At 42.8% G+C, this 26,231-nt stretch overlaps 1 protein-coding gene across 2 annotated transcripts in view; it reads right to left on the bottom strand.

The window, feature by feature from the left end:
- TNIK (TRAF2 and NCK interacting kinase) overlaps window positions 1-26,231 on the bottom strand; it is a 415,220-nt gene that overhangs the window by 99,007 nt on the left and 289,982 nt on the right. For both annotated transcript variants that reach the window (XM_027111864.1, XM_027111873.1), the window contains exons 8-11: window positions 15,315-15,369; window positions 13,305-13,383; window positions 5,168-5,343; window positions 801-867 (exon numbers count right to left, since the gene is read on the bottom strand). In XM_027111864.1, the coding sequence (XP_026967665.1) occupies window positions 801-867; window positions 5,168-5,343; window positions 13,305-13,383; window positions 15,315-15,369 (377 nt within the window). The remainder of the gene's footprint in view (window positions 1-800; window positions 868-5,167; window positions 5,344-13,304; window positions 13,384-15,314; window positions 15,370-26,231) is intronic.

Genomic DNA, 26,231 nt, shown 5'->3' with positions numbered 1-26,231 from the left:
GGACCCATATACCCCAGTGATCCTTCTGCTTTGTGCATTTCCCCCAGCAATCTCACTTCACATGTACAGTGCATCCGCCCTGGTGTGCATGCCCACGCCCCTTGTTCACCAAACTGCCATGAGCTGAATTCTCTTACAAAAGAGAAATCCTGGCAGTGTGAGCACACTGGCATTAATTACTTATGAACACAGACTAGAAGAAAGTCAGAATCAAAGTCAAGTGAAATTCAACACATAGGGATGACGCTAGTAAAGCAGCACTTGATTCTGGGGGCCAACGTATGACAACAGGAATGGGAGTGGACGTTTCTATTTAGGGTTCACCTCTAGAGTGTAATCTGATTTCCTGGAAACTGTTTCCTCTTGGATTAGGCTGTGTTGAAAACACACGCCATGTGACGAGGACAGTGGCCACCTAAATGTCTCAAAGGTATGAAGTAATGGACTGGATAACTCAAGTCCAAAAATACCACTTTGGTCTCCAGAGAGTTGCAGTTTTAGGCACTTTTAGACCTGTATTACCCAGATCATTGCCTCCTACCCATTCTACATGTTACACAGGTGAGGAAACAAGGAAATAAATCTTGAAAGACAAGATAAAGAATATCCTGATTTCCATGTTCTTGTAAGAGTCTGCCTAGGGAAATTTTCCCAAATTAATGAGTACATTTGTGGGCAATAAATTAAATAAGACCACCCTGCTGGATTCTTAAAAATGAACCTATAAATCAAAAGGACGTGAATTTCACACAACCACAGTGCAAAATGTGAAACTGAGAAGATAGCTCTTGCTCGCCTACCTGGGCTCTCCCGAGTCATTCTCCTCCTCTTCTTCCTCACTCCCGCTGTACTCATACTCCGTCTCATCTAAAGAGAGACCCACAGAATATTAGTGTGCAAAAAGATGCTACAGCTCGGTAAAGCTCATGCCCTCATTTTATGTATAAGTAAACTGAGGCCCAAAGAGTTGTCCTTAATGCTGACCTGGGACAGGCTCCAGGCCTCCTGACTTGTGATCCAACAGTGCCCACCAGCTAGATTAAGCACGTGGAATTAACATCCAAGACTGCCCCAGCCGACTCTAGATTCTCTCCCTAATGCCTGGCGTTCACATAAAAGTGAAGACAAGGAGCTGAAACATAACTTTTCAGTTTGTGTTAACTCCCCTTATAGGACCACCTAACCCAATCTTTTATTGGGCCACTGTTAACTTACTGACAAGGAGTAATCATTTTTTACGTAGGAATTTTATTATGACTTACATAGACTCACAAATTGCCTTTAGATATCTTAATACCAGACAGAAGCTTTTGACAACGTGTGCTATTAAAAATATAGTTAAATGTGTTTTGATTGACCCACTGGGGACATTCATTTAATTCCCTAATATATGAAGCAAGTTAACATGCCATAACGAACAAGATCGAGTCTTTGCTTCGGAGGAGATTAGAATCTAATGGTCAAGATAGATAAGTAAATAATCAGAATCTCCATGATTATGAAGAAAGAGAACTAATTTTTATTGGGTATCGCCCATGCTGGTCACTATGCTAGATACTTATGTTCTCTCATGTACTTCTCATAACAATCCTTTAACATAATACCCGTTTTGCAAGCAAAGATTATAAGCAGTTTAGTAATATGACTAATAAATCTGAGATTTGGATTCAGAATTCAATCCAGAATTTTTCCAACTTTATAATTAGCATTCTTTCCAACACATTATATACTAAATAGAATTACATAAAAAAAGCAATGAGATATCAGACAAAAAAGCAGCTAAGTCCATGGGTCATAATGGGGGAAGGGAACAGTGAAGTCTTTGAGGAAGAAATGAGCTGGACCTTGGAAGATCAGTAGCCCTTTTTTAGGCAGATGGCAGCTGAAAGTGCTGGGAAAGGGGCATTCTAAGCAACATAACCACCTGAGTAAGGCTAACAGTATTATAGTGCATGAATGTTCAGGAAATACTGAGTTGTGAGTGGCTGGTGTGAGAAAGCAGATGGAGTGAGAAAGCCCAGCAGGTCTGATATAGCTTAATGATCTTTATATATACCATGCTGAGGACTTTTCCGTAGGCAATGGGGAGACTTTGGAGGAGCTTTTCATTTTAAGCAGGGAGGTTGTCACAGGGCTATCATCCCTTGATAGCTATGTGTTAGTAATTACAACTTTTAAGACATTTGTACACCCCCGAAAAGAAACTGAAATTGCAATTTGGTTATGTTACCACCAGGAGGCAGCAGTCACATGATGAGAACTATGAAATTTGATCATAAACACATTTTGCTTTCCATACTATTTAGCCATTAAAGGGATGATGAAAGGAAGCCATAGCACAATGACTTCAAGAGTATTTTTAAAAACCATGTAAAAATTAGCTTCACATGTTTAGATAAGTATGAAGTTTTCAGGCTACTTTTTAAAAAGTATTATTTTATGAAAATGTAAAGAACCTTCATAAAGTGTTTCAGTATTCCACATTGCACGTTTAACATTCCAAACTTTCCTTAAATGAATCAACAGAGTTCAAAGTAAAATGCAGAAATTTTATCTAGTAAAGTAAATTATAGCAAGGAAAAGAAGCACACAATTAATCTAATTATTTCTCCTCTCTAGGGTAAAAATTTCATTTGTCAATCTCCTCAACTATAACACCTCACCAGGATCCAGCATGATTGCTTTTATATTAGTGGCTTAAATTAGCAATGTATCAACATATCTGAAGGAAAAAATAATATCAGGTTAAAAAAATCATAAAGCAATGCACATTAAAAATTTTTGATTCTACCAGAAGCTGGTCTTAGAACTACTAAGAGAATGAAAAAATATTAGAAGGAGCAAGTTAAGTCATTTAATCAAACCGAGCAACTGGAATGAAGTCTCATTTTGAGCAACACTCCTTCTTGGGGAGCAGACAAAAAAGAAGGTTGCTGGTGGCTCGAAGCCTAAACAGAATGAGGTTCCTTAAATCATCATGCAACTCTCGAGTAAGCCTACTCCCAAGGATCTTATTCTTTACCCTGCAGAGAGGGAACACATTAAAAATAGTCTGTTTTCATGGGGTGGTGAGTTCTAAGTCACATTCTAGAGTTTGTGCCCCCCAAATGTGAAAACAATCCAAGGCACAAGCTTTACCCACTCTTACTCACAGGTCAGAGGCAGAGGTCACATGATCTCAGAAAGTAACCCTGAACGGTACTGAAAAACTGTAGGTCAATAAGAATTGTCTAAATAAGGATAGCTTACATTTATTCAGTACATCTATGTGCCAGGCATTGTGTCAAGCAGTTTACATGTATCATCTCATTTAATCTTTGTAAAAATGCCAGACAATACTAATTATTATTATACCCCCATTCCTATTTTAAAGATGAGAAAACTGGGGTGAAGTTCACATAACCATTAAGGGGTAGAAGTAGAATTTGAACTCAGAATTTGAGTCTGAAAAGAAGAGTCCGAGTACTTAACCTATTCTATACACCTACAGGAAAATAAATTTTCTTTTTAGAAAAGTTGGCCTTTAATGGGCTGCATGTCTGACACACTGCCCTAAACTATTCCCTTTATCTTTATTTTTTAAATTTTTTATTTTTTAAACTTTTTATTTCATATTGGAGTATAGTGGATTAACACTACACTCTTCCCTTTAAAAGTCTGACTTCATGGAGGGGCCCAAGACCACTATTAATAAGTAGCAGTTGAAAAATCAGTTCCGGCACTTTTTGACCCGACTCATCTATTTCTCTCCAGCTTAGTTCCTCCAGCTTGGGCTGCCCTCCCAACTCCTTGGGCCCTGATTGATACGTCATCCGTCTCCAGCCGCTAACGACTGAAGATGAGCCTCCTTTTTGGATTAGCTTCATAACCTCCCGTTCCTGAGTCTAACCTGATCACACATTTTCCTGCGTCCCTGAGGCCGGCTGCAAAGAAGGAACTCTTCCCTTGAAGCTTCACCGAGGATTTCTCCTCCCTTAGCTTCTGCTGAGCTTACCTCTGCCCAGTCCTGACCCCTACAGGGCTCACCACCCCACCCCTAGGACCCTGCTCATACCTTGCCACCTGAAGATATTAACTGCAGAGGCAAAGAAGAGGCGAAGTTCAAATAAAAGGAGTGCACCCTCTCTTCTGTGCTGCCCACCACCCTCCCCGTTCCGTCTGGATCGTGAAGAAAAGAGGAGAAAGATGGAGAGTACAGAAGTGGAGCCAAGCACATCACCATGTACCTCCCACCCTCGGTCCCTGGCCTCCCCCTCTGCTCTCTACCTGCCCGGCCCCCGCATGCTCAGTGCTCACCTGGCCAGCCCTCTATCGCCCCCTCACTGTCAGCCTGGCCAGCTGCCCCCTCCTCCTCCCACCAGGGAGCTCTCACCTTGTCTGTTCTCTGCATCCCCCCCTTTCCTTCCCATCCTCCACCTCCCCTACCTTCCTACCCAGCTAAGTCATAAAACCTGCCCCAGACCACATGAGTTTTCACCTTGGTCAGGATGCTAGTTAAGGAATTTTGCGTCTCTATTCAAACAACTTTGGCACAGTCCCAGGGCCCCAAGTTTTGACTCATGTCTTTTCCAGTGATGCAGTGAAAAGGTAGTAGAGTCTAACAGCTAGAGTCATAAGAGAAAAGAGTTTTTGAATCTATAAAGAAGAAAATGTGACATTCCATATAGCAGCTTGGCAACTTCTTTTATATCGCTTTGACTGTAATAAAAGTCATTCTGACTTCCAAATAACTAAATTAGAAATGAGTCTCAGAGCACGAAAACTTAAATGGTGAAGAGTGCCAGTACCGAAAAATGTCAACTAGATGGGTTTATTTTTTTAAGGTTGCTTGTCTTCTGTAGATGTTGAGTCTTCGAAACATGAATATTCATTTGAATTAAGAAAATCACTTGTCGTATTAAACCACTTCATAGTATCACTCAACATGACTTTTTGTTCAGTGCCTGGAAAAGGTAATATTTCCCAAGGTTCTATTCTTTCATGAAAGATTCCATTTCAGCAGCCTCCCCCCTAGTGTTGCCCGCAGGCTGTGATCTCAGAGGCAGCCCTTCACACTAAAGAACAATGCAGGCCTATTTGAAATCCCCACCGACCTTCCAATACCTCAAGAGCCCATGACTCACTCGGTCTTTTGTTTCCCTCGCTGAAATACAAACGTGTGTCTCACCTTTCTCTCCTCGCTTCTTCTTTGTTCTGTCAATATGGTCCTTGAGCTGAATGCGGACCTGTCTTTCGTTAGGTTGGTCTCGTATAAATGGATGCTTCATCAGTTGTTCTGTTGCTGGTCGCTGGCTGTGATTCTTTACCAAACAGCTCTCAATAAAGGACTGGAATTTTTTTGACCTGCCGAACAGAAGAGATGAACCCATAGATTAAAAGATAATCCAAAGAAAAGCAAACTTTAGGGATCAACCAATCACAAAGTCGGTCTAGCTATTTATTAGGCACAAAGGGGTTCAAAGGCATCACTGCCATCAACACACAACTCAGGCAGTGTATGGTAGTCATAGCACGAAAGCATTTTTGCACAGTTTGTACATACAGAAGACCACAGGCACCAGAGAAGAGAAAGACCCCGATAAAAATCACACCTGGAAGGTCTATTGGAATGAGGGAACCAGAGCTGGGCCTTAAAGAATTAGGAGAAAAATCACTCTTGGGAAAGGATAGTTCAGGGAAGTAGAAAATCAGAGAAAAACTAAGGCTGGGATTGAGCATACTATATGTCAGGGGACACTGAGGTGAGTTCTCTAAATGTGGCAGAAAACGCAAGCTGGGAAAAATAAAACCAGGGTTGGACAGGTAAGGGGGAGTACATTATGTAGGAATGAGCAGGATTCTTATATGGTAAAATGAACATTAGGCAAATTTTTTAACTGGCAGTTTTGAATCACTTTTGAACTTTGTTTTCCAATGAATAAGAACAGGATGTATGTGTATGTTTGCTATCAATCCACAGACTTGGAAACTTAACTTATAGGGATTAAGTTCATACCCAGAAGCAAATTTATCTCTTTCTAGAAAGGCACCATTTCCTCAGAGATAAACCCTGTTCCAGAGACGCACAGGGGCAGGGGAAAGCTGTGAGAGATACCCGCGAATAGGGCACAAGTCCATAGCGTGGTAGATACAAATGATGACTTGAGTATGATTCATGAGTTGGGCATGCATGTTCTGTCTGAAAGTTCCAAGAAATTGTCCAGCATCATAAATAATTAAGCTCATGACTCTACAGCATGCCTTTCCGAGGTGCCCCACTGTCAGCAGGGCACATCACCCTTGGAGACGTTGGAGGAACCCTGCTCACCCTCCTCGTGGCCCAACCCTGCTCAGGAATGAATCCATTTTGCGCACTCTGTTGCCCTCCTGTGGAGCACTGGGGAGTTACAGGAGCAGATCCCAGAAGCAAGCTTCCGCAAGCTTCCCCAAACTTCCCAGTGGGCTCTGTATATATATATCCTTCAGGCCTGAAAGGTGTCCTCACCACACAGAACACAATGGTGAGCGTGTTCTTCAAGATTCAAATGGGAGAGGGCACTGCTCTACGTACCACTCTCCATTTCTGCCCCGGTCAAAGCAGTTTTTCACCTTACTCCGTGTTTTTAAAGTAGTACTGAACTACTGGTATTTTTTCCTCCTTAAATTTCCAGGCTATGTTCAAGCTTTTAAATTATTTTACATAGAAGTAAAGGTCACCTGAAGGTCAGCTCAGGATGAATCAGGATTGGAAACACTGAGGACTAGACATAGGAACAGTAGGATGGACATTCTAAGCATCTCCCTCTAAGTCCTTCAGCTTGTAGCCCTGCCTCCCTGACACTGGAAATTCTCCCCAGAGTTGGGAGCTGCCTGAGTCACCTTCCTATCACGAGCACACTACGTGCTTGACAAACAGATGAATGCGTGGATGGTTATCGGGTGAGAATTCTGGACGAGAGCTGTAACGTGGCTTCAAATGCGTGCTTCTGAGGGACAGAGATGAAGGCTTAGAGAGAAGATATCACTTCATACACTTTCTTTCTATCCATTGGATTAATCTGTGGAAGCACTAATGTGATATCATCTAAGGAGGGACTTTGCAAAAAAAAAAATAAACAAAAAAACACAAAAAACCATAATGAAATAATGGACTGTCCTAAGGAATAAAATGAAAAGAATAAGGTTAACCTGCATAAAGAAATAGACAAACTCCACACAGTACTCTTCTAGGTAGAAAATCAGCATTAAAAAGGTGAAAACAAAAACAAATGAAGACAGAAAGTGATTAAATATTCACGAGGAATGCAAATGGAAGTTCTTTTTTTCTGCTTGCAACTTGGAAGAAAAAGTTTGTTCTTTATAGAGGGCAACTATTCATTAGGGGATGATAAATAAAAGAAATCACAACCAATTTAAAAAGAGATCCAGACTTAATAGACTGTACATTCCCTTCCCCGATACTGACACCTCACAAAAGGCAGAGACATCTCCGGGATGAGAGAGTGTTCAGGGAGTTTAATGGGAACAGCTATAGCAGAGGTTTTCTTTGTTTTGTTTTGTTTTTTTGCAGTACTTGGGCCTCTCCCTGTTGTGGCCTCTCCCGTTGCGGAGCACAGGCTCCGGACGCGCAGGCTCAGCGGCCATGGCTCACGGGCCCAGCCGCTCCGCGTCATGTGGGATCCTCCCGGACCGGGGCACGAACCCGTGTCCCTGCATCGGCAGGCGGACTCTCAACCACTGCGCCACTAGGAAGCCCTATAGCAGAGTCTTTTTTCCATTATCTCTCCTGGTGAGAAGGAACCTCAAGAAATATTCAAGAGAATATTTTGGGGCCCAAAGGATGGGCCAAGACGTGTACAACTACAAAGCTGGCAGTCCATCCCATGTCATCTGCAAATGGTTCTCAGTGAAGAGGAAATAATGCTACTTAAAACAAATCTTCAAAGAAAGATGCATTGTCTCCATTTAAGTTAGTGTGACCAAAGAATCAATATGCTTAATTGCATGCTTAATTAAAAGTAAAAATACTTCACCTACATTAAGCATCACCTGACTCTTTGCCGAGAGGCCTAACGGGTTTAAAGTACATTTCTATAACTTTATTGTTTCAGTCTTGGTGGCTGGTAATTTAGTTCTGTCACTTTAAGAAAAAAAGCTCAAGATCAGTAATACTAATTTCCCAAGGGTTGGCACCGAGAGATAAATGCTAGGGACTGGTACTTACAGTCTGAGATACTAGTTCTTCTAATACCAGTGTCACTGAACACTTTATCTTCCCAGATTTTTCCTGTTTATGTATTAAACTGTGTTAGAGGAATTAAAAATGCCTGAACGATGATGACATTAATCACTGTAATGTTTTAGTGAGCTGGGCTCTAAGTTTTTGGTAATCTCCAGGCTCCCTACGTGCAATTTGATCTTTAAAATTTGCACTTGCCCGGAACTACTCTCTTTCTCTCTTTCAGTTTCCATCATTTACTAACTGTGCGATTTTAGGCAGATCCCTTAACTTTTCTGTGCCTCAGTTTCCCTGGCTGCAAATGGGGATACTGTTAGTACTTATCTCAAAAGACTGTCGTGATGATTAAATGAGTTAGAACCGGGCCTGTTACATCATAAATGCTGTATGTGTGTTTGCTATGATTGTTATTATTATTACTATTACTATGATGACAATGTCCCAGCATCTCTGACCACTACCAGGCTTAGAGAACAGGAGGATCTGCCTTGAGGGCTACGAGCAGAAATTTGAAGGTGATTTTCCCCACTTGGGTTGAACCAAATAGTATAGAGTTCTTTAAGGGAATTATTTTACATACACTAGGATTAGATGCATTAGAAGGAAAAGCCACCAGGATCATTATTATCTCTAAGGAGACTGCCAAAAAAGGTTAATTTAAAAAAAGTTTGTGTAATAACTTTTGTTTTGATTTCAGTAAAGTCCAAAGTCACACTACTAGTAGTAAATTCAGTCTATATGAAGTATTTTCTGATATTTCCTTTCTATTATCATGATTTTATTTACAGTCTCCCCCCCACCCAAGAGCATTGTCATTTCGAAAACAAAAGTGCTTGATAACGCAGCAAGAATCAGAACTGGTGTTGCATAAAATAACAGAAATGGTTGTAAGCTCTGGAGTAAAAGCAGAAGGCTGGGGTTCCAGGCTGCCATGAACCGGGGACTCGGGATAAGCCAGTTAACCACACCAGGCCTCCAGTCTCCATCTGGAGCACGAGTGGCTCGGACCGGGAATCTTATACCTCTTTCCAGTGATAAGCAGTTAGGACTTTTCTGATGAGTTCAATCGAGTGCTGCCTGTGTGGAACCTTCACATTTAAAGGGTATGTGAAAAGGACAAGACTGACCATCTTTCACAGGAAGAGAGTCATTTCCATCCTTCTCCAGAGACCCCTGGAGGGAAGCTACGGCATGGAGTATATGTGTGAGGGCAGGGGAGCCGGGGTGAGCACGGTGGGAAGAGAAGGGAGAGGAAATCTTTTGAAGGGGATGGTTACCTATGTGGGTTGAATCCAACCACACACAGAGCAGGAGTAGAGACAGGAGGGGAACATGGGAATCCCACCGCACTGGGTCATTTGTTGACGTGGAGACAGATGGTGAGAGCATCCTTCTTCTCCTCTGATTCAACTCAGGTTGTAACCCTCCTGGAGGCCCAATCGAAGGTCTGAGCCACGTGAACACTGACTGGAGCCCTGACCACAGGACTTCCTTAGCCCGAGGCCTCTTCTCACTACGCTGATGGGGAAGGAAGGGACCGGCTCTTGCTGCAGGGATGCTCTCCTTTCCTCCCATAACAAAAGGGGAAAACAGTGTGACTGCCTTCGTTTCCCTAATGTTAAGGCTCAAGGAACAAGTGCTCACACTTAGGGACGAGTACAGCTCCTTCTCTACCACTTTAACCTTGAACTTTAAGAGGTCAAATGGTACAGTAGAAAGAATATGGGTTACAAACTTGGCAAACGAAGACTGTACAGCCTAGTGCAAGGAGGATAACCTACCCAAGCCTCAGACTCTCACCCATAAAATGAGGACTCAGAGCATCTGTCTGGCAGGGCCGTGGTTAAGAAAAAAAAGGGTTATTATGGGACTATACAAAATCATGTGTGTGAAACTTTTGAAAATCGTAAAGCACTACAGAATTTAAAGTCTCCTTCATTCAATAAAAAATATATAAAAAAGATTAAACATATACTTTACATATATAGTTTAAATTTTTATATATATCTTAAATACACATACATACATATAAGTTGCTGAGTCTACAACATACATATGCCTTGTATGTTGTAGACTCAGTCAAGTTCCTTGGAAATGACCCTCAGCTGAATGAATGCTTATAATGAAGAGTTCACTGCCGTCTCTGCCACAATGGCGTCCCCTTTGGTCATATGCTGGAATATACACTAGGAACAGTATACTTCATCCGGTAACTCATTTAAGTAGAGAAGAGCTGGATATAAAAGAACATTTCAGAGTTGTGTTTCTTTTGATGGGGGAGGAGGGAAAGAAGGAAAAGGAAAACAGACAGAAATATTTCACTTCCTCTCAAACCCGATTCTATTTTAAATCACTTTGGACCTGGTCGTTCAAGACAAGTACTCTGAGGTGCCTAAGTATTTTCACTTAAACACTGGAATTCTATTGCAGAGAAATTCGAGCCACACCAAGTGTCCTGTGGCCGGAGGCTGCACAGCTATCTTTATAAAGGCTGGGTTCTGAGAGAAAAAGGGTATTTTACCAGGGCTTTTGTTTTTCCCACTTGCTCTCCAACAGTCAAGTCATTCTCCCACCCCCTGCCTAGCAGTGTGGGGCTCCTGCTTGTAACTGGCTTAGGCTGGCGAGATGAAGGTGGCCTGGTCTCCTTCCTTCCTGGTCTCACTGTTCCTGGACGGATCCAGCTCCCTACAGCATTACCACAATTAGCTCTCATTGCCAAAGGTTTACAGCAGAGAAGTTAGCCTGTATGTCTCCCCAGGTCTGTATTTCTCAGACAAGGTCAGTGCAGGGTTTGCCCTTTTTGGAGCAAGGTCAATGAATGCAGAAACTGTAGTGCCGGGGCCAGTCACTCACTCTTCTGGGGGCCAGACGGGTCACACAAAGGGAGGTGCAGACCAGGGGTAAGAAGGAAACAGGACAAGTGGGGTGACCAACAGGTACCAGCTTCTGGGTTGGGAGAGGCAGTGACTGGGGCAGAAGCACAAGCTCTCACCTTAAAAGGGAGCAGGAACCACTGCACAGGACAGTGTTGTTGCACCTTTGTCAAAAAAGGTCAGAAATCTCCATGGACTGCTCCACTGCCAGATTTTTTAAAGTTGGCAATCAACACAAATACTTCTGGAATGAGGTGTGGGGCCACACCGTGCAAGACAAACAGCAGACGTGTGGACGGTCCTTTTGTCCAGCAGCAGTGAGGGCAGAGGGCGAAGGGAGGGCACAGGGCAGGTGAAGCCCACTGGACTCAGCAGCCCTCCCGCCCCACTTCCCGGGAGGCGTGGCATGAAGCACAAGCAGAAAGCTAGTGGAGGGCTTCACAGTGCCACCGACACTCCCAGGGAACACAACCGAGCCAACTCCTCCCCAGGAGCCTGTTCCAGAGAGAAGGGAGGAAGCAGTGCCTCTGGGCGCCTGCGGATCACGTGCTGTGTGTGCCCAATGGAAGGCTGTTGCTGGGGAGAGAGTGATTATCTCACACCACAGTGACCCTCCGGAGAGGGGAGGAGGGATGCTCTGCCTCCTCGTTACCAATAGCAACTCTCACTCTCTTCCTGTGCAGCCCTCGGCAACCAACTCCGAGGCTGTCGTCTCTTCTGGCTGCTTCCTTTCCCTCTCTCTGTGCAGTACGCCTTTCTCTTGTTCAACCAGGGTCGCTATGTCATTCCTGGATGATGGTATTAATTAAGATTGCTCTCGTATAGTAGAGAGTGGGTGGGTGCGTGAGAAACATGAGGGCCTCGGTCAAGGACCTGATCACGAAGTGGTATGAAAAGGGGCAGAAGAGGGGCTTCCCTGGTGGTGCAGTGGTTAGGAATCCACCTGCCAATGCAGGGGACACGGGACACGGGACACGGGTTCGAGCCCTGCTCCGGGAGGATCCCACATGCCGTGGAGCAACTAAGCCCGTGTGCCACAACTACTGAGCCTGTGCTCTAGTGCCCGAGAACCACAACTACTGAGCCCGCATGCTACAACTACTGAAGCCCGCATGCCTAGAGCCCGTGCTCCACAACAAGAGAAGCCACCACAATGAGAAGCCCACACACCGCAACGAAGAGTAGCCCCCGCTCGCCACAACTAGAGGAAGCCCACACACAGCAACGAAGATCCAACGCAGCCAAAAATAAAAATAAATAAATTTATTTTAAGAAAAAGAAAAAAGAAAAGGGGCAGAAGAGTCTTGTCCCTTCAGGCTCAAGCTGCCTAGAATATGTCTCTAGAAAAGGGTAGGAGGTCATAAATGGTCCAGGAATTGTGCCCAGGGCAAAGGGAATCAGAACTGAGAATGTACCAAGAAGGATATACCATATCCACAGGGGGGAGGGGAGGAGCAATGAATTTTTTGTCACAGAATGACAAGATACAAAGACCCTGATGTAAGTGCACAAAACAGTCAAAAGTCCAGCTCCTGGCCTAACCTGTAGAACTCTGTTCCCAAACTCTAGTCAATCATACGCTACCAACACAATTTTTACCCTACACTTCACCACCCATACAAGTATTCACTTAGCATTTTTCTTTAAATTAAGTCACTTTTTATGTGAATTAGTTTATTAGATGGAAAGTTATATCACTGCCCCAAGTAAGAAGCCAGTATCACCTGCCATAAAGAGAAAGCAATAGCAAAAATAAAAATTATAGATGCTCATGCACAGAGCAGTAAAATCATCTCGCATGCTACCGAGCGTGTAGACACATTTAGGGAGTTAATGTCTTCAGGAACAGAAGAACGTCAGCCAACCTAATGGGCTGACTCCAAACTATCACCCTTTCTGATGAGATGTTCTGCGCTACCAGGAAAGATTTTACTCGGAGTAATACATCAAAGCGCTTCCATGTTATTACTTGGGTTCTGCTACCCATTTTAGCTAATACCTCCTTACCTTGAAGGTGTGAAGATAAGGTCTTACTGTGCAAATAGCAGGTCCTCAATATGTACTTTAAGATGAATAACATCATAATCACTCACCGAGTCTTAGTACGTATCAGTCTAATCTTGTCAGCAGGACCTGAGGATTTGAGCTCATCCAAAAGAGAATCACAGAAAACTCTGCTCTTAGACCTGTAAAACACTGAAGACCAAACTCACCACTTCTTAGACTTCAGCCGAGGCGCTGGGTTCCGGGGGATGAGAAAGAGGGCTCTCATGGGGTGCATGTCACACAGAGCTGCAAGAGACCAAAACAAGGGCCAGCTCGGGTTAGGGGACCAAACCCAGGCCAAGCCCGTCCTAGCTGTGCTGCTAAATGGCTCCCTGAGTCCAGGCATGACCAGTGAGTGGCGTCAGAGGATCATAAAGCTTCCGTTTGGTGAGCAGCTACATGAGCTGATTATAGGAGTCTCATATAATCCAACACATTTCAATTAGACATTGTTAACATGTCTACTTTTCACTTCATTTTTAAGGACAAGTTAGAGGCTCAACAACCTTCGCTTTACTATAAATAACCGTCTAAGACTCCAAGTAAACAACATCAAGATAACAACTACAATGGAGATAGTAAGTTATTTTTAGTTAGTGAAATCCCAAATCATAAAATAAAAGATATTTGATAATCCGCTATCTATGTCTTAGATGCTGGCAATGCAATGTTACCTTCATGGATTTTTGACCAGGGCACCTTTCTATCTGTATTTCCAAACACTCTGAGTGGCTTTTCATGATAGGTTTTTTGGGGGTTTTGTTTTGTTCAATGGCCCCAGGAAGACCAGAGGATTAAAGCAAAGGAAGTCTGGCAGAAGAGATAAAAATATCTCAAATTGTGAAGATGACATTTAGTGAAAACACTCATACATTCTTATCTTAATCAGAATATTTCACTAGTTTACTTTTCATCTGGGAGTATCTCTTCCTTTGTGCCTAGAATAAGAACATATTCTCCCCGAAAGCTAAAGAATTCGGTGGGTGGAAATTTATTTTTAGCCCTCTCTATTACTCATTAAGAATGACGATATGGTTTCAAGACTGCCAGTATTATTCTTCTGATTCATAAATGCCTATCAGCATTGTGGATGAGGGGATTTTGTCAATAAACACTCCAGTCATGCTACAAGATGAATTCTACCAACTCTGGAATGAGCAATAAGAAAACTATGATAACTTGAGGGTAAAAGGTCCTATGAGCACAATGACCCGTCATACAAACAGGGGGCCTGCTTTGGTCCGCGTCCTCTGGAAAGCAGACACCAAGGTGGTATTAAACATGAGAGGATATTACTGGGGGAAATTCTTGTCTGAACAGAGAAGGAGTGAGGGAAGGCTGGGAGAGTTGTCAGATTGCTACGAAGTATGCTGGGAGGGAGAAAAAGTAGGTGGAGTGTGCTAGGCTGTCCCACACTCTAAGGAAACCAAGGAGGGAAACTAAGGAGTGAAAGCTGCCTTCTAAGGAATCCCTGTCTTCCAGGAAAGGGTCTGCCTTATATCCCTGCCACGCTCGGTCACTGGTGCGGAGTGGCCCTCGGGAGGTGCAGCCCCGGTGTCACGGCAACAGCTGCCCCTGGTCAGTTGCACTTCCTGCGTGGAGTCTCTGAGATGCATGCTCGTGGTGACCACAGGGCTGGGGAGATTCTCTGTGGGGTCTGTGCTCAAGATCTCCAGGAATTGGAGAGGTTCTCCAGGTAGGCAGAGCCCTGGCCACTCTGCCTCCAATAAGCAGGGAAATCTAAAACTCTAAACAGCGGTATTTTAATGGGAGTGAGAGAAATGGAGTGCAGGTGTTCACATAACCCATGCACTGAAAATCAGCTGTGAATTTTTGTTACGTTGGCGTTTACAGCCTTTGTGCCTTGGTCGCAGTTTTACCACAGGCGAAGAGTAGCTCAAGAATAAACCACACACCAGATCTGGAAACAGATTAGACTCTCAAAGTTTGCTTCCCTTTGCATTCTTGTTCCCCCTCATAAACACAAGATCCTCACACCCCTCTGAAATGAATGGATTCCTGGTTGATTTAAGATGACTCTGCTTTCTCAGTATGCCAGCTTGAGTCCATGCAGGGCTTGGTGTAGCAGAAATAAAGCCACTGCAGCTCCTGGCAAGGAAGCGTCAGTACCTGCAGGGCAGACCAGTAACAGATTTCACCCAGAGGAAGGTACTTACGGGGAGCACCTTCTGCCATCTCGATGGCGGTGATTCCCAAAGACCACAAGTCACTCTGAAAAAGAAGGAAGGCACGGACACATGCGTAAATGCAGTCAACAGAGGATAACTTGGTTAAACCTGGTAATTGCTTCAGAACTGCCTGTGGGAAAGCTGTCCAGCTGTCTCTTTACAAACTGATTTTGCCCGCTAAGCTTAAAAGCAGGAACAGCCTCATTCGCTTTCCATCGATAATAACTTTCACGGTGCCTAACACATGGTGAGTTTTTTCAATCCAGGTATGAAAAATGAATATAAGGTTTCAAACATGAATTTAGCACTAACATTTATCTATTGATTGAAACATATGAAATTGCTGCTGTTCCACTGTTTTTAACACCTTCATTGAGGTATAACCGTCATGTAATTAACTGGGCATACTCAAAGTGTACTATTTGAAAGTGTCTGATGTGTGTATACACCTGTGAAACCATCACCACAATCAAGACAGCAAACACATCCGTCACCACAAAAGGTCCCACTTGCCCCTTTGCAGTCTCTCCCTCCTGCCCTTCCTGTCCCCAACCCCAGTTCCTGTTCCAAGGCAACCAATGATCTGCTTCCTGTTACTATGGATTAGTTTGCATCTTCTAACGTGTTGTATAAAATGAAATCCTCTGGTTTCTTTCACTTAGCACAATGTATTTAAGGTCCATCCATATTGCCGCGTGTATCAGTCCTTCAGTCCTTCTCACGGCCGAGGAGCGTTCCATCATATGGATATACCACGATTTGTTTATCCATTCACTTGTTGATGGACATTTGGGTTGCTTCCAGTCAAGGCCATTAAAAATAAATCTGCTACAAATACTCATGTACAAGTCTCTGTTTGGATGCACGCTCTTACTTCTTTTGAGTAAAAACCTAGGAGTGGAATGGCTGGATCATAGAGTAAATGCTAGATCATATTGTATTTATAATCAATTGTTTTTAACCTACAGAAACAGCAATTTCATATCATGTAACCAGGCAAGATGCAGACAGGGAAGCTTTTGGATGGTGGTGTTTACTGCTGTATCTCAGTGCTTAGAAGAGAGCCGGCCACAGTAGTGGTAGGTGTTTGATATATTTGTTGAATGAATGAACAATATCTTTTATCTTGTAAGTAGACAAATATGTAAAATAGAAATCCTATACCCTTATCGTCTTTCTTATTCTCAGACTGACTTTTATGGTCTTATCAGAATTTTCTAGTCTAATGTCTCCACCTCAACCTGTGCAATCTCCATCTCTAGCACTATGCTTCTCCCCTACTCTGTGTCCACGGCTCAGTAGTTTCTAAATAGTGCATAGGAGGGAAACAAATCAAAAGATGGGAAAACCATTAGAAAACACATGTAAAATTCAGTTCAATGGCCCACAGTCCTGAGGAAGACTTTCACCCTCCTTTCATTTTAAATGTATCCTGTATTTTGTACATAATTCCCAACTCTCACCGGCAACCTCACTCAGATTTCAGAGATCAAAGTTAAGTTCCCTTGCTATTCCCATCAAACAAATGTAAAGGCCACACAGAAAGGATATGTAACTGGAAGAGAACTATGAAATCCACCCTGAGCCATTCCCTAGGATGGCTCATATTGAATTCTCAATATCGAGTGGGTGATACCCAGCCTTGTTCAGTATTTGGACTGTGGCCCATACAACCTAGAGGGGGCTCTCTATGGGGTCTAGACTCTTGCCTAAAGTGTGATCTACCTTGGAGCAGGCGGCTGGGGCACACGCTAACCCCACACTAGGACCAAGGGGGGATTCTTTAATTCACAAGCCATCAACCTGTCCACATAAATATTACAGTTCATAGAGGTTCTCAGTCCAAATGGGGATAACAACGCACCTGTGCAAAACCACTGTCCACAGATTCTAAGTAACTTCTCTGCATAGAACGCAACTCAAGGAGTCAACTGTTGTCCTTTCTCTTTCTTCCATTTCAAATGTATTCAAAGTTGTCACTGAACACACACACACACACACACACACACACACACACACACACACACACAGAGTCAGCACAGCCCAGCAAATGGCTGAGTCTTCCCGCAGGCTGCTGGCCTTTCTCACTGCGGTTCCTTCTGCAGCTAATGGGGAAAGCCCAGGCCGCCCATCACAGGCTGGCTCAGAAGCAGTCACCGGTAAAGGTGACCACACAGCTCTCTTGTACCTGGAACGTTATGGTTGACTGACACAGACAATCATTGGGGAACATGATGAAAACCCTGAGTCACTAGTGTGCAGGAAGCATTCAACAAGAAATGCAGCAAGAACAGTCTGGAACTGGTGGGTTGGGCTGTTTTGATAAGACTCCAGGCCTTCGTAGTTCTCCCACCACCTTCCCAACATCTCGAGGAACCGAGTGTTTCTGCAGTGTGAACCGAGGTACAAATTATGAAGGTGGTGGCCAGGCTCTATGCACCTACTTGCCACAGCAAAGTCAAATTTAAATGGCCTTTAAGTCTAGGAAGCTTGAGCTGGTTTGAAAGCCAACACAGCTGAAAGGAAATGATGGAACTGGGATGAGAAAGGCTCCAGGCCAGTCCTCAGACAGGGGAAGGAAATGCTCAGGAAACTCGGGCAAACTCCTGGTACTTGCTCTGCCTGCGGGACCAAAGCCCAATTATGAGCTGGCTGACTGCCTCCCCTCCATAAAGTCTTTGCTCAAATGCTGTGTTCTCAGTGAGGACCACCGAACCTCTCTCCCAGCACTGCCAGATCCCTTCCCCTTTCCCACTTTTGTTCCCCAGAGAACGGGTCATCTTCTGAAAACTGTGTAACTGACTTGTCACTAATTTATTACGTTTTTTGTTCATTGTTTGTGTCCCTGTCCCCAACACACACACATACTAGAACATGAAGTCCACAAGGGCAGGGATCTTTGCTTTGTTGACTGGTCCACAGTACCAGAACAGTGCCTGGCACAGAGTAGGCACTTAATAAATACTTGTTGAAATAATGAACACATGAAAGATGCATGAGAGAAAGGAGCAAAACCTAAGTGTCTTAAGGCTGTTAGACCTTTTGTAGATCATCTAGTCCAACCTTCCATTTCCCAGATGAGAAAAAAATGACTTACCCAAGATCACTGAGCAACTCAGCACCAAGTTTTAATCAGAGCTTGGTCTCCTGCCTCCCAGGCTAGTTCTTTTTTTAACTATCATCACACTGTAAGGACCTGAGAATTCACTTAAAAAAACCTTTTGGGGCCCATAAAATAATTGCTTCAGATTCCTACTTTGTCTACAGGTAACTGAAGGTGTGGCCACTCAAATGAAGGTGCTGAGATTCCATGAGGCACACCCCAAACCAGTGCTCAGCTTTTCCTAGAGGGAGCATGAATAGGCTTTCAAGTCAGACAGACCTGGATTCAAGTCCAGGTTCCCAACTGAACCGCATCCAGAAGACTGCTCAGAGCTTAGCTTTCCACTGTGGCATGTATGCATGGAGGTATGCCGCCTAGCACAAAACCTGGCATAGAGTGGGCTCAAGAATATTAATCATTATCTTCTCCTCTACTGTGAGGTGAGACTGCCTTTGCCTGCCCAGTTTAGTCTTCTTCGATTTCCCTCTACTTGGTTGTGGCCAGTACTGTTTGTTGGCTAACCCAACAGGCATTTCAGCCCTCATTGCCCTTGCTGCCTCCATTTCAGAGTATAGGAAAGCTAAACTTGTTTATCCAGATTTCCCTGCAGCTAAGGATGGCAGTTAAGGATGTGACCTCACGAGACTCAGGCAAACATCTTCTAGGAGCTTCTAGGAGCTTCTGTAAGAGCTTTTGCTTTTCCTGAAATAAGTGACAAATATAGCTGGTGTCTTGACACCTCTTCCCTACTTCTTAGTGCCTTGAATAAAAACATGCTACAGCAACCATCTTGCAACCATGAGGCAATAAGTCAACAAATTAATGATGACAGGGCAGAAAGGTAGGAGCCTGGGTTTTGAAGACATCAGCGAGCCACCACACCAACCCTGGACTGCCTGCCTCCAGAATTCCGGTGACATAAGAAACACAAGTACAGCTAAAAGCATTTCTTAGTGACAATATGTATAGAGCAATAATTTGAGAAAGTGTATTTCGACAGTAAGGAAAAAGAGAGGTCCCAGTCGTTAGGTGGTCCTGGATTTATCCCACAGGAAGAGGGAAGGGTTAGTGAAGAGAGATGTTTCCTTTATTCAGTACACAGCATCTCAGATCCTCTCTCAGGCTGCTCTCCCCAAACCTCCCAAACAACCCCTTCAAACCAAAGGTCACAGCATCCCAACTCCTCTGCATCCTTTGTCATGTGACCAAGCCAGAAATTACTTCTTCTTTAAGCCTTCATTTGATATCATCATTAAGATCATTTTTCCCCCCTGGGATTCTCTTGTTTTCCAAAAGGCACATTTATATTCCTGGTCCTATATACCCAGAGCTGCTTGTAAGCTACGCTTAACTGCCCATGCTAGAAAGCAATAAACGTCCTTGACGGGCCTTGTTTAAGCCTTTGGATACATGAGCAAGTCCCAGAGACACTTCAGAACTTAAATATGGGAGAAAATGTTCCAATTACAACTGTCAAGACAGATCACAGGAGATGAGAGAGGGAAGTGGGAGGAACAAGATGAGGAGAGAGTCGGGGAGAGATAAGTTTCCTTCGTGGCTGTGGTGGGACTCATTTTGGCAGGAGCTGGGTAATTCATTATTCTAGAGGTGCTGTGCAGCCTGGCCTGTGGCATGATTAATAGCCCAGTCCTGTGTGCATTACAAACAGAACAGAGACAAATTCTAGTGCCTCCGAGAAGGCAGAGGCAAGCACGCAACTTCTGGCTGGTGAGGGGCCAGATGGCACGAAGGCAACTTGAACGTAATGATAGAGCATTCCGCTTGGGGCTAGGCTGCTCAACAAGTGAAGAAAAGAACACTTCACTTTTTGAAGAAAATAACACTTCCTTGTGCTCAGCCATACAAGGAAGGAGAGGCAAGGGCAGGAGCAGAGCCCCAGCGTGCGCCAAGAGGCAGAAAGAACACATGCTGCGCAGCCAGCAGAGCTGGGGCGAGCCCCTTGACTCCTCTGAACCCATCTCCTCACCTGTAGCCCAAAGAGAACACCTATCTTGCAGGGTTGATCGAGAATTCAGTAAGATAATATCTGCAAAGTTCATAACACAACGCAGTGTCTATAGTGGGTATTTAACAAATAGTGGCACAGACAGATCCTGAGGTCCAGTTATCACTGACTGGCAGTTCAACCAGCAAACTTGAGTCAGGTAAGCTGCCAAGGAGCCCTGGTACTCAAAGAAGTTGCTGGGAGGATGCAGGAGCAAACAGGAAGTTCAGGGGAAGCAAACAGGAAAGGGCGTGTCCTTCCTTCTCCAGCCTTGCAGTCTACCCAGAGGGACAGGCAGAAATGGGGTTAGCTGAATCCTGGCCCCATCATCCCACAGCAGAGGGCAGCAAGGTGGTCTAGAGTTGACAGACAATAGCTTCATACCACGCATAACCGGTGCAGTGGATTCTACCAAGTTTTAATTTACCAAGACCAAGAGATCAGCCATTTTACCAAGACCAGAAATTAGTCTTTTGTCATGTAATTTATTCTTTATTCACTTTTTGGAAATGTTCCAGCTGGAAAAAGGAAATTGAATTTATTGTATGGGTCCCTAAGGGCAGCACCTTAATCTAGAGATAGAAGTTACAGAGAAACAGATTCTGGCTCAATGTAAGCAGACAATTAGAGGTGTATAATGCAAACAGGCAGTTCAAATCCTATGATATTGCTGGGGTTTTTTTTAGGTCAAAATGGCTCCAAATGGCAGTACCTTCACGTGACACATAAACACAAATATTAACTATCGTATATTGAGTACTTACCAAATAGGCATTGAATTAATTCCTTTACATATGTTAGCTCCCTTTATTCTAATATAACGTTGTAATATACAATCGTCATTCCCACAGAGACTCAGAAAGGTTAAATAACTTCCCTGAAGGAATAGAGTGCAAGGAGATGAAGTCTACATTTTAAACCAGTCCTGTCCAACTTCAAAACGCGGACTTATTCCCTAGGCCGTACACTTATATACTACATTATATATAAACAGAACCAGGGTGGTGAGTTCAGGGTGACTGAGGATAATCAGGCACGAGTAGTTATTCATAATCCCATTTCCCACAGAGTCCCTTGTTCAACTACATTTGTTATCTGACCAGAGGGAAAACACTGGAAGAATAGCTTATTCTCTTCACGTGGGGATCAGCCTGGAGCCCAGAAGAGGTGGTGATATGTCTGATTAAGGAATGCTGTGTAGGTGGGTGTGAACATGGAGCATGAGAAATCTGTTTAATAGAAGTTTGTTTCCGCTCGTAATAATAACGGTGTGTGTATCATCCTTCTTTCTTACCGCGTGGGCATGAGACCTTTGTTGAAATTTCAGTAGACAGAGGCCAGGTCTCATTTGAGAGGCAGACCTCATTCTGCGATGTGAGTATCATGCTCTTACGTGACACCCCACATACATCTTGGTGATGCCCCCCTGACTAGTCAGGTTGCTCACTTTATCTCCAGTCGAGCCTCTTACCTACAGGGGCTCTTTTCATTCTGCATGAATAAAGCCGATTACCCATAACACTGGAGAATGAGTATTTGCTCTACAGCCAGAGCACAATACTGACCCAAACCCTGCAGGAGACACCTATGACTTTCAATGGTCCATCGCACCTGTGTGCACAGTCTCATAAACAGAGTTTAGGTGAATAACAAATGAGGCCAGAGGATGGGTGGTGGGGTTGAGGGGATATGCCAGGTCACTGTACTTCCTTTACTTGACTAAACCACTATGAAAGCATGACCATTTATGGTGTAAAAAATTAGAACAGGACAGAAAATAAAAAGTTTAAGTTCTCCATCCACATGCCATTTATCCATGGGGTAGGGGAGAATAAGAGTCTATTATGTGTACTATACTGTAAGTTGCTTTGTGTACCTAACACTGTATCTTGGGATCTGCCCAACTTCAACATATACACTACCTCATTGTTCAAATGGCTGCGTAATATTCCAGTGGACAGATGTGCCAGTCTTTATTCAGCCAATTCCCTATGAATGGGCTTTTGGCCACGGAGAACTTTCTTTAGTGAGTGGTTCTGTTAAAGCAATAAATACATAGGACTATAAAATACTTGGCAAATCCCAGCCAACTGAAATGAAATTCAAGTTTAAAAAAATAACAATTTTAACAGCCTAGGAATTTTGAACAGTTTTATTAATTTCAAGTCTTTTGAATGCTTATTATTAAATGAGAAAGCTTTCATTATTGCCCCACGTACTTATCAGGAGAATGAAACCTTTCCTTTTGCTTGAAGTGTTTTGACAGATTTTCTGAAAACAAGAAAGGAAGGGCCTCTATAGGAAAGTGAACACACCAGGCAAATAAGATTCCGGCACTCCTCCTTAGGATAGGGGTTATTTTCAGTCAGTTACTTACTGTGCCCAGTAGATTATCAGACAAAACCAGATTGCAAAAAAAAACATGAGCTCTTCAGACTACTTTCCACAGAGGCTCTTATTTTATTGAATTTCTCCAGTTTTTTAAAAAAAATTATAGCAGTTTCTAAAGACATTGTAGACAAATAAAATAATAAATAATTAAGAAATAATCAAATATTTGTAATAAAACCAAACTATACATTTTGTTTAGTATGTTTAGTATTTGTTTAGACAAAACTATACATTTTGTCTTTATTTTAAAGAAAGGGCTTTTGTGATAGAAAACCTAACAAAGCCCAGTGGCCTTCAAGTCATCTTTTATTCTAAACATGCCCTCTAGGCTGAAAGTATCTACAGCACGTGAGAGCCCAAAATGCTGACATCAGTTTCTGAGGCTGGGATACGCTCTGGCTCAAATGGACAACCAAACACACAGTAGCAAACCATTTAACTTTGACGGGGTCGCAAATGGACTTTCTAGATGAAAACTGCACATACAGATAGAGCTTGGCTAATTCCTTTTGCATAGTGGGTATTCAATAAATATACGCTGAGTGAATGAATAAAGGGTTTTGAAAGTCAGTATATTGTCAAGCTGTCTCCTGGTGACAGGCTACATTCCTAAGAATAGTGACCAGAAAAAAGTATAGGATCTGATGCCAAAGAAGAAGTAGAAAGATGAAAGTATAGCTTCTTCTCTGATCCACAGTAAAACTACAAAGTAGTTAAAATGAATCTTCAAAGAACCCCCAAATCTTCCTTTCTGCTTGGTCTTCCTAATCTACCCTTTTGTCATGCTCCCAGGACAAGTGATCAGTGAAGCTCATATTTTTGCCATGACTTCTTCTTCCTCTTGTACAACCTGCATTTATGACAATCCTAAAAAACTAATTCGTACTAAGGTGGAAAATGGCTGATAGACTTGAATCTGTTCTCTCATCAGGATTCTTTATTTTTTAATAAAAGGCACAGAAATTAATCTTCAACTTATTAATGTCTCAGGATACTTTCATAATCATGAGGGCTTCCAGCACCTCTGAAATCACCCTGTGCAGCATGATGCCCCCTGTGGTTATTCATACATCAGGCTTTGTCCACACCTAGGGTTATGCGTTAGGATCAAAAATTTTTTCACTGACCCCAAACTGTATTTCTTAGTCCTAATCTGAACAAAGAGGTTTAAGATACCAGTTTAATTCCAAGCTTTGGCTTCACCAGAGGAAGTCCTCTTCTAGTTACTCTACTGAAAACAACTACATCACAGGGATCTATTTATATATATATATATATATATATATATATATATATATATTTTATATTTTTGGCCGTGCCGCGTGGCATGTGAGATCTTAGTTCCCCAACCAGGGATTGAATCCACACCCCCTGCATTTGAAGTGCAGAGTCTTAACCACTGGACTGCCAGGGAAGTCCCACAGGGATCAATTTTATGCCACAGAACAAAAGTCCCATATATACTACAGCCAGCCAAAATACTTAAAAGGCTAAGCTAAGGTTGAAAGTTTCAAACACTCTGATTCTCCGTGGTATGTTATAAAGCAGTCTAAAATATCTGTGGCCCAGATGTAGACTAGTTAGCACTTGTTAGGTATAACTATTGTTTGAAGAATTGCTTATAGCCAATTACGATACACGTATCTGGTCTGGGACATATATTTTGTAGTGGCTCCTCTGAAGGGATTTGAAAATCAAATTATTTAAATGTGCTTATCATTAGCAGTTTAAATAAATGACATTTATTTTGGCAGGAGATTAATTTTTAACTTGGCAGCTGTTTCCAGACAGATTGGTGTCAGGTTATTACAGTGACTAACTCTGAAAGAAGGAGGAAATTTACAGGAGATTATTTTGTTTTTAGACCTTCAAGCTTGCATTTCTCCAAAGAAGCAAATAATTTTGTCAATGCCCTGAGACACTGGGTCCCAAAGACATTGCAGTGTCTGCATCTTTGTGACCTGATTTCCATAATAACCCCACATGTGGAGAACTAAAAATGTTCTTTAATAGAGGAATTCTCCAAATATACTCTTCAGAGGCTGTTTTGTTGGTAAATTGGATATTTATATAGGATTGCATCAGAGAGAGGCAGGGTAATATATTGGAAAGAGCTCTAAACAGAGAGTGGGAGATGTGGGATCAAGTCTCTGACAAGATCACTAGCGAGGTGTGCACTTGCAAAGGTCTTGGACCTCTGTTTCCACAGCTGTAAGATGAGGGTGTTTCAAGGTGATCATTAAAGTACTTTGGTGAAAAGTCCATGCACCTACAGAGAAAAGTAAGTCAGAAAGAGGAAAACAAATACCGTATGCTAACACATATATATGGAATCTTAAGGAAAAAACAAAAAGGGTCATGAAGAACCTAGGGGCAAGACGGGAATAAAGACACAGACCTACTAGAGAATGGACTTGAGGACACAGGGAGGGGGAAGGGTAAGCTGGGATGAAGTGAGAGAGTGGCATGGACTTACATATACTACCAAATGTAAAATAGATAGCTAGTGGGAAGCAGCAGCATAGCACAGGGAGATTAGCTTGGTGCTCTGTGACCACCTAGAGGGGTGGGATAGGGAGGGTGGGAGGGAGACGCAAGAGGGAGGAGATATGGGGATATATGTATATGTATAACTGATGCACTTCGTTATAAAGCAGAAACTAACACATGATTGTAAAGCAATTATACTCCAATAAAAACGTTTTAAAAAAAAAAGAAAGAAAGAAAAGTCCATGCGCCTATGTTCTTGAAAAGATAAAACTGACAAACCTTTAGCTAGATTCACGAAGAAAATAAGAGAGAAGGCTCAAATAAATAAAACCAGAAATGAAAGAGAAGTTCATTTCTCTTACAACAGATACCATAGAAATACAAAGAATCATGAGACTACTATGAACAGCTATACGCCAACAAATTGGACAGTCTAGAAGAAATAGATAAATTCTTAGAAGCATACACCCTTCCAAGACTGAATCACGAAGGAATAAAAAATCTGAGTAGACCAATCACTAGTAAGGAGATTGAAACAGTAATCAAAAACATCTCCCCAAACAAAAGTTCAGGACCACGAGGCTTCACTGATGAAGCATTCAAAGATGTCATACCTAAACTTCTCACTCTTCCAAAAAACTGAAGAGGCTAGAACACTTCCTAATTCATTTGACGAGGGCAACATTACCCTGATACCAAAACCAGACAAAAAAAGAAAACTACAGGCCAATATCTCTGATGAACATAGATGCAAGAATCCTCAACAAAGTATTACCAAACCAAAACAACAACACATTAAAAGGATCAAGTGGGATTTATTCCAGGGATGCAAGGAAGGGTCAACATCTGGAATCAATGTGATACACCATATCAACAAACTGAAGGATAAAAATCATATGATCATCTTAATAGATGA

The sequence above is a fragment of the Aethalodelphis obliquidens genome, unplaced genomic scaffold (genome assembly GCF_003676395.1).
Source record: "Aethalodelphis obliquidens isolate GAN/ISIS:26980383/991018 unplaced genomic scaffold, ASM367639v1 scaffold1, whole genome shotgun sequence".
Lineage (NCBI taxonomy): Eukaryota > Metazoa > Chordata > Mammalia > Artiodactyla > Delphinidae > Aethalodelphis > Aethalodelphis obliquidens.
The sequence above is the reverse complement of the archived record's forward strand: the minus strand, read 5'-3'. Positions and strand labels throughout refer to the sequence as shown.